At 26.4% G+C, this 9,580-nt stretch overlaps 1 protein-coding gene across 1 annotated transcript; it reads left to right on the top strand.

Moving 5' to 3' along the window:
• Nucleotides 1-264: 264 nt before the first annotated feature.
• LOC112691169 (RNA polymerase II-associated factor 1 homolog) lies at nucleotides 265-4,515 on the top strand. The gene is made up of 10 exons (XM_025565325.1): nucleotides 265-387; nucleotides 561-753; nucleotides 817-909; nucleotides 974-1,162; nucleotides 1,902-2,037; nucleotides 2,097-2,240; nucleotides 2,307-2,410; nucleotides 3,374-3,616; nucleotides 3,682-3,866; nucleotides 4,318-4,515. The coding sequence occupies exons 2-10, from the start codon at nucleotides 641-643 to the stop codon at nucleotides 4,392-4,394; spliced, it is 1,284 nt and encodes a 427-aa protein (XP_025421110.1). The 5' UTR covers nucleotides 265-387; nucleotides 561-640; the 3' UTR covers nucleotides 4,395-4,515.
• The last annotated feature ends 5,065 nt before the right edge of the window (nucleotides 4,516-9,580 follow it).

The following is a 9,580-nucleotide window of genomic DNA, read 5'->3' as shown; positions in this document are numbered from 1 at the left end:
GACAATCGCAGTAGCCGTCGGAGTTTGAACGGACAGATAGGGCCGGCGTTAGGGGGTGGCAAAACGGGGCGATTTTCGTTGAATAATATTCCGTACGGAAATCTCATAAAATAAAACGTAAAATGGGTGGATCGCCAGGCTAGTGCGAAACCGGGATGCATAGGAAATTTATTTTATCTCCTTTCTGAAACGTAATCAGTCATTACCCGATATCGCGTACAGCTGTCACCAAGTCTGATTACATGTTATCGCCTTTAGTTGCGGCCCACAGGCTTGTGGGCAAAATAAGTATTGCCCAGGGCCTCGCAAAAGGTGACGCCGGCCCTGCCGCACAGAGTTTACATCGTTTATAACATACAAGGAACATATATAAAAAAATTCATTATGGTAAGATATTCTGAATGAGGTAACAGTTGGTAATACGAGTTAGTAGGGCTACACACCGTATCCCTACACGCACGTAGATGGTACAATTTTGTTATATCTATGGCTATGAACCACGGTCCTACGAAAATAGTCGTCTCTAACCGTGTTATGAACCGTGAATGTTCTTATTACAGAGTATATCGATCGGAATACATAATGGCAACAAGTGAATAACCGATGTTGTATTCTGTTGCGTGTGTTCGTGCTGACTTGTATGGTAAATAGTGTTCAAGAGTTATTATCGAGTTATACGATTTATATTATGGCGCCGACTGCTCGTGATGATGAATCTCAAGAAAAAATACCACCACGGCCCGTTGAAAAAAGGTTAAGCTTTATTCCATCTTTTACCGATAATAGTATTTTTTTGACTAATATTTTTTTGTACAGGGCGGCATTAGTACGTAAAGTGCGATATTGCAATATGCTTCCGGACATACCCTTCGATTTGAAATCTATCTGCTATTCGTTTGATAAATCAAGGTCGGTCGTTTTATTCACAATTGTTAATTTTCTTACTATTAATGTATGATGTTTATCTTCATAGATTTATACAGTATAAAACAACGTCTTTAGAGAGATCATACAAATTTGAAATCTTAGCAGATAACGATTTAGGAGTTAAAATCGACTTGATTAATAAGGATAAGTATACAGTTGACCATAATGTAAAAATGGAATCTGCTGATGAAGAAATATTAGAAGAAGACATTTTAGCATTACAAGACTCTAAGAGGTATAATATATTTACTTAAAGTGAAAGGAATAATCATTTAGAATTTAATAATTCATTAATAACTAGAAAAATACATAAATCTTGATCAGATGATAGTTTTTCAAGCTTTGTAAATTATGAATTTATGAACTAGTTATAAACTGTTCATCAAACATTTTTATTGACAGTATTTCAGTATTATAATATCAATAATTCTGATCAATATATTAAGCAGGCCTCACACGATCAGTAATACTGTCAGTAAAAATGTTGACAGTATATCGATATCCAGTTTTTTCATCAGTCATCAGTATTGTTTTTTCATACTAGCAGTACATCAATACTTATCTCACATGATCAATAATACTGTCAGTATCTGAAATACTGTTAATATTACTGATCGTATGAAGCCCGCTTTAAGTTAAATCAGTATATTTGATAATTTTGATGGTACTTTTATAGTTATTATTTGCAGTATATTAAATTATTGTAGTATAACAAAAACCGTTATATTAAATTTATTTTTCATCTTAAATTTTATTAAATTTTAAAATGTTGTTAATTTGTAGTTGATAAAAAAAAAATATAAAATCTTCAATTTACGTTATAGTTTATAATAAATAAATTATTATTATATTATAATATTGTACACATTTTCATAATGAAATACATATATACAGTAGAGTTAACAACATTTTGGTTTTTAATTATAAACTAGTAGGAGTTCAAAAAATCTAACTAACACAATTTCAATATCTAGATCTCAACATCATGCCAAAAGTGTGTCATGGTTAAAACGTACTGAATATATTTCTACTGAACAAACTCGGTTCCAACCTCAGACAATTGAAAAAGTAGAAGCTAAAGTTGGATTTAGTATCAAAAAGAACTTTAAGGTATATATAAAATAAAACAACTACCAAGTCTTATTCAACTGTTAATTTTTTATTTTCAGGAAGAAACTCTTTACATGGATAGAGACAGTCAGATGAAAGCAATTGAAAAAACATTCAAAGACAATAAAAAACCTATCGAAAAACATTACAGCAAACCAAATGTTTATGCTGTTGAGACATTAAATGTTTTTCCAGATTTTAAGGTAGTATCAAATATTTTACATGTAAAAAAAAAATAAATGTTTGTATTATTTATATTATTTAAATAGAATTGGAGATATCCATGTGCTCAAGTCATTTTTGACTCTGATCCGGCACCAAAAGGTCAGCCAATACCTGCACAAACAGAAGAAATGTCTCAAGCTATGATTAGGTAATTCATACTTAATAATATTATAATCTTTAAAAATTCATCATATAAGACAAAATTGCTAGATATACAATTATATTAATTTTTTAAGTATAAATTCAAAAGTTGTTGATAAATCTTTCAACATTTTTGTGCATAAGTGACCTAGCTAAGATCACTAGTTTTCATTCAAATATTAAATTTTGTCAAATAGCAATCTAACATTATTACCTAATGACAATGCCTTAGAGTTAAATTGTCCCAAAAATTAAATTAAATATTATTGACACAAAGTTAAGACACTTATAAATTACTTTTTAAAATTAAGATAATTACTTAAATAATTCTATTAATAAATAGTCCATATTTTTGAGGATTAAAAGTAATATCATCTAAACTCTAGCTAAAAAATATTAATTTATTAAAAAAAAAAATTAAAAAAAACACAATATGTTAGTTAATGAATCTTTTTAGAAAATGTTGAGAGGAGGAGTTACCCTGATTTTCATTATAATTACAATTCAATTTAAATTATATGTATTCTTAAAAAATTTTTTAATATTAAAAATGATAATACTAATATTTTATCTAAAAGTAAACCATTATTCATTAATATTTAAAATGCCCAGTTATCAAAAAAGTTTAGATTATTATTTTCTATATTTTATTTAAATACTTTACTTTCGATTTTTAAAATATTTTAATGTAAATTACAGTTTTTTAAGAAGTTTCTATTAAGTGACTTAGCACACCAATTAAATAAAATTACAGGTATTCTGGGTGATTAGTCTTCATATGTTTGGTAAAATAAAAAAATAAAAATAATAATAACAAACACCAATTCTTTGTTTAATTAAAATCTATAACTATCCTATAATTGAAGCTTATATGACAAGTTTTATCAATTTTTTTTTTTTTTTATAAGTCACTTCTATTATATTTATTAAAATATAAAATGTTTGAATGAATTTTTTAATTACATTTCAGGGGTGTAATGGATGAGAATGGTGAACAATTTGTGGCTTACTTTTTACCATCCAAAGAAACAGTTGTTAAACGATGTGAAGATGCTGTTAATAATCGTCCATATGATGATGACTATGAATATGAGTATAAAATGGCAAGAGAATACGATTGGAACATTAAAAGTAAAAGTAGTAAGGGTTATGAAGAAAATTATTTCCTAACTATACGACCTGATGGGGTATTTTACAATGAATTAGAAACAAAGTAAATTTAAACCAACTTATGTAATGTATTGAATATTAATATAATTTAATAAAAAAAAAAATTAGGGTACGCTTATGTAAAAGACGACAAAAAATTGGTGTTCAAAGTAGTAGTACAAATACAAAATTAATTGTAAGACATGTCCCAATAAATGAAGAAGATTTCAGTCTTCACAAATTTAGAGAACAACAATTACAACAATATGATGAAGAAGAAGAGGCTAATGCTGAAGAAACTGCTAAAAAAGCAGGTAGTTATTAATTATTTTATTAAAGCCTTAATTTAATACATAAAAAATTAATATTTTTTGAAATTTATGAATATTTATATATAATATACTAATAATAGTAGTACTTTGAGTAGGTACTGTATATTGTTATTATTATTAGTACTAATAATATATATATAATTTACTATTAATAGTTACTAGACCATTATCTAAATAATTACATAAATATATTCATGAGGTATTTTTTTAATTTTAAGGGATATTTTTAATAAATTTTTTCAATAACATCTAAGTTATATTTTTCATTATTGCTGTTTAATATTTATACAAATTACACATTTAATATATAAACAATTAATAACAATATTTTTTATATTTAAAATAATTTTTAAGAAAGTTCATAAATTGAAAATATTCTTTTTTAAATTATTTTTCAATCATATGTTAATTTTACAAAATTTTGTTTTTTCAGCTGCTAAAAAAAGTGCAAAAGAAATGGCTACTAAAAATAAAAATTACAGTGGTGATGATTCCAAAAAAAGGATTTAAATTTTGTATGAGGACTTGAAGGTTGACAGTTTAACCCTTTCAGTACTGTATGCATATTTTAACTATTACCTTCCAGGACCTAATAAAATCAATATGTTTAAAAATTAAATTTAGAACTATTAAAATAGTAAACCTCCTTTTATTCTAAATATAAATGACAAACCATAATTTTCATATTCATTATTATTAAACAAATATATAATACAGCACCTACATAACTAGCTTTGAAAAATTATATAAATTTATTTTTTATTTCATTTTAAAGAAATGGAACAATATTTGAGAAAATCACAGTTATAATTGAATATTATATGATTTAATATTTTTGTAATTCACAAATTACGAGGTGTGATCAAAAAATACCCGGACTGCGTTAATAATATTTATATCAGTTAAGATAACGAAATTCCGATAATGTCATTCGATAAAGTAACTTCTAACGAGGATTTGAGCGTTGGTTTGAAATCGATAACAATATTTATATTTATTTTATGTTATTTTTACAAAAACATGATTCAGTCGTGTGGCGAATTCCGTAAAGGAAGGAATAGAAGAACAACGTGTGTGCATAAAATTTTGTTTTAAATTAGGAAAAAGTTCGAGTGAAACTTTTGAACTTTTGTAGCAAGCTTTTGGAGATGATGTTCTGTCTCGGACAACATGTTTTGAGTGGTTTAATGGTCTTTCGGTTTTGTTTTTGTGTTTGGATAAATATAGATTCACATTTATTTATAGCTATTTTCTATTTAGATTTAAGGTTGTAATAATTTTAATATTTATTATAAACACATTATATCTTGTTCATTAACATTATTCTCAGTGAAAAGCTTAAATTAGCCATTTCAGGTATAAATTGTAATTATGCTTAGTGTTTTTCTTATACTCGTACATTATAAAATATAGCCCATTTATCAAAAAATGTTGTTCTTCATTCTAAATTAAATTACTTTGCCAAGTAATAAGTGCCAATATAAGTGTTACTGATGAGAGAGAGCAATAGTTCTCTTAAAGGTCTTAAAATAAATTATAGCTAAAATAAATATATATATTTTTCTTTATAAATCAGTAGTTCCCAACCGGTGTGCCGCGAACGCCTTTTAAATGTGCCGCCATAAATTTATAAATTGTTTTATAAGTATGTATTTATATTCGAAATGAAAACTGATCAAACTAATCGTAGATACATATAATATTATTTATTGTAAGTATGCCCACCGTAGCCGTCTTAATCGATCGATTGTATTAATATATTTCACAATAAATAACCCTCTAATAGAGTAGACTATAAATAGTATATATATAAAATATGGTTCACATAATTTATGAATTGGTGTGCTGTGAAAATTTTGTTGGAGATGAATTATGCCGCATTGTTAAAATGTTGAAAACCACTGTTATAAATCAACATAACTGTATGATATAGACTGATCATGTCAACTTAAAGGTTAAAAAAGAAGTATATTATTGATGAGCTAGATAAATATTTTAACAATATTGAAGTAATGACAAGAATTTATTTGTGGTTTAAATAACAGTCAAAACTTTATAATTTCTTATAAAGCATTATAAATTAATAGTATATTATCAGCTATAAAGATACAATTATAAAGCGAATAACTTAAAAATTTGTTATTATATATTTTTATTCAATAAACATCAACCTGTTGCTTTATTAGACAATACAATATATATATGGCTTATGTTAATGCTACAGAAAAAATGGTTCAGTAATCCAATTAAATGTTGGACCTGCATTTTATTTTATTTAATATAATATAATATAATTTTTCATTGTTTACCTTAATGCATTTAAATAATTTAACCTATTAAATAGTTAGTTACTACTTATTGAACTCACATTGGGACCTTGTCATATTAGTCTATAAAAACAAATAAACAAAATATCAACAATACATACATTATATAAAATAACTAAATATTTTATCAAACATTTAATTTAATTTAAAATATTCATGGAGATTTTAACTCTGTAAAACTAAAATATGTATATGTCGTAGGCATAGTCTAACAACCTAACATCTAATGTATGCTAAAACTTGAACTTCCACATCTTCATTAATATTATTTTGTCTGATTTGTTGGTTACGACCTACTTTTACAGAAAATGCTCCATGGTCAATCAATAATTTTAATAAATAATGTGTGTGGTGGATGGTACCGACCTGGGTATTGTTCGACATAGGTACATTTTTACTGACTGACGAGAATTTCTATTGCATTTACCATAAATTAAAAGCATTTGCACTTTTTCTTGGTTGCTCATTTTAACCTAACTATCACACTATGACAATCGAAACAAAAATGATTCACTTTATCTACGTTTTAGAGTGTAAAATTAATAATCAAAACAGTTTATCTATCTATAAATAATTACGAATTAATAGGTAAGTATAATTTATCGCTTATATTATTATACATTATTATTATATTATACATCTTATAATAGTGCATATTACTATTGTTATGACTTATAATTATTTAGTATTAAATTATCTGAATAACTATGCTAATTAACAATATCTTATTATTTCAAACCTCGATAACTTTATATTTTATGAAATAACTATTTTCGACTTGTACCAGTTGTACCTAGTAGTACTAATCGACTTTTAATAATTTCATATCTATATTATGTTAGTCTTGTTTATAAAATTTCTAAAAAAAAATACGTACAAATATTCAAAAAGTAACCAATAAGAATTATAAATCATTTTATAAATGTTTAAAAAAAAATTCAAAAATGTATTATTTAATAAAATTGATATGGCTCTTATTCAGTCGATATTGAACTTAGAGCCTTAGTTGATACATAAAAATTACTTTAAAAAAAATAGGCCTATTCGAATATGGTGTTAAAAATAAGAGTTGCTATTTAAAAAAAGTTTTTACTTCGCATGCGCAGACCAAATTCTCTAAAAATTTTGAAATGTATCGAAAAAAGTGTATTCATGTACCACCAGTTTGTGAAAAAAAAAAAAAAATCGTTTTATTCCAAACTAATCCGGCTGAGAAATTCAGTGTTCCCTAAATCGGTGAACACACTGTATATGTTACGCCGAATGTATGAAATTGCCGATTTCATGAAATCAGCAACGTTGTCGTCAAATACGTGTATTCGGCAATTTGGCTACCAAAATCACGAAATCGGCAAATTTTGATTGCTGATTTCGTTAATTATGCAGCCTTTTCTGCCGATTGCACGAATTCGATAACACATTATTATGATATAATTACAAATTGTGCCTTATGGCAGTAATTGAAAATTTCCTCCTTCCTTTAAAAGTTGGTGACAATGTGCGTCAATCCCGTCTGTGAATCGAGGGCGAGGTGATACAGCCAACCTTCTTGCATTTATCATAGAAGAAAAAGATGGAAAATTTCGTATTGGGACTAAAGAAGGGATTTTAAGCACATGACTAGAGCGGAACAGTTTGGCAGCTACAAAGTACTGTTCCCTCACGACTGCAGACGTTCAACAAAATGAATATTCATTACGGGAACTTGTTGGATTGGGATTAGTTGGGATCGAACAAGGCAATTGATTGGCTATATATTGACGTTGTACTTGTATGAATTGGACATCTAAAAAATGCACATGTAAAAAAAATATGATGTGTAATTCGGCGTGTCACCCAGGCCATACTTGCCAATATATTTAAACATAATATAATTTTTTTTTATTTACTTTGTTTACACATTAAAATGTATTTATTATTTTATTATATTCCCGTTGTTTTACACATTTATTTAATAACATATAATATTTATTAATATAATTTGATTTTATTATATTTCTAGCGTTTTATACATTTATTTAAATTAAATTTTGCTTTATAATTTTTAAGAAGGGTCTTGCCGATTTCACGTATTCAGCGACAACGTTGCTGATTTCATGAAATCGGCGTAACATATACATATTATATATATAAGGGAAAGTGGGGTAAGTTGACGCACCGGGTAAGATGACGAATTCGAATTTATAATGATAAAATTAAATCTGAGAGTGTACTATCACAGAAATAACATGTGTGTAAAAGTGATTATTTAATATTTTGATTAAAAAATTTATCTGATAAGACGCGCGTGGTTTATCATTTTACTGTTTTTGGAGGTAATATTATCATTAACGGGTGTTGGAAAATAAGTTTCTATGAAAAAAAAATAAGATTTTTAAGTTCGTTCAATACATAAATTTAGTGCACATTCTAACATTTCTATTAGTTGCTGTACGATTAAAATCTGTTGAATTTTTATTACAAAAATATCTGTTTTGTATAATTTTCATTTGGGGTAAGTTGACGAGTTCGTTCACTTGCCTCTAACCTTTATACTGTGAGCTGTTAATATTTTCGTATTAAATGTAATTGAATATCGATATATAGTATGTAATTATTACACATTTGATGGTTAGGCACAAGTTGTTTTTTATTTAATTGATTAATAAAAGTATTTTGAAAGTATTAAAGTGGTTTTGATTTTATTAAAGATACATTTTACCAACATACCCATCTACTTACAAATTAGATGTGATTTGTTTAACACAAAGAAGTTTTTTTTTTTATTTAAAGTTCTAAAATTATTAAAAACAAGTTAAATAATACATCTACTAATTTGATGTGTTATAATATGTTGCCTGTTGAAGATTAAACCTTTTTTTAAGTAACGAAACTTCATTTAAACAGATATAGTCAAGTTGTCCCAATACTAAGTCAACTTACCCCAGCCACTTGGAAAGATGACGAAAATTTAAAAAATAGAAAAGAACTCAATTAAAATCTAAACCGTTGAATATTAAGTTATAATATTTTTAAATATTATTCTAGACATTAAACAACGTCTATACAAAATTTCAGACCTCCGAATTAAACAGTTACAGAAAAATAAATATTTGAACCTTAACATAGCCAACTTGCCCCACTCTTCCTTACCATAATAATTTTTGGTAGAAATATGCCTATATTAAATAGTAAGTCTAATTGGAGAATGAGATAATTAACTGTGAGTACAATAAACAGTGACCACTGTAGTTTATTAATATTGGACGTAAGCAACAGTTAATTTAATATTGTAATAATTAAACAATAGCTTATTAATTACATATAACATTCATGTTTCATAATTCATTATTAATAATATATTTGTTTTTGGATTTATTTTACAAACTA

The sequence above is a fragment of the Sipha flava genome, unplaced genomic scaffold (assembly GCF_003268045.1).
Source record: "Sipha flava isolate LNK unplaced genomic scaffold, YSA_version1 572_pilon_pilon, whole genome shotgun sequence".
Taxonomy (NCBI): domain Eukaryota; kingdom Metazoa; phylum Arthropoda; class Insecta; order Hemiptera; family Aphididae; genus Sipha; species Sipha flava.
Note: the sequence above shows the minus strand (reverse complement) of the source record. Positions and strands in the feature narration are given on the sequence as shown.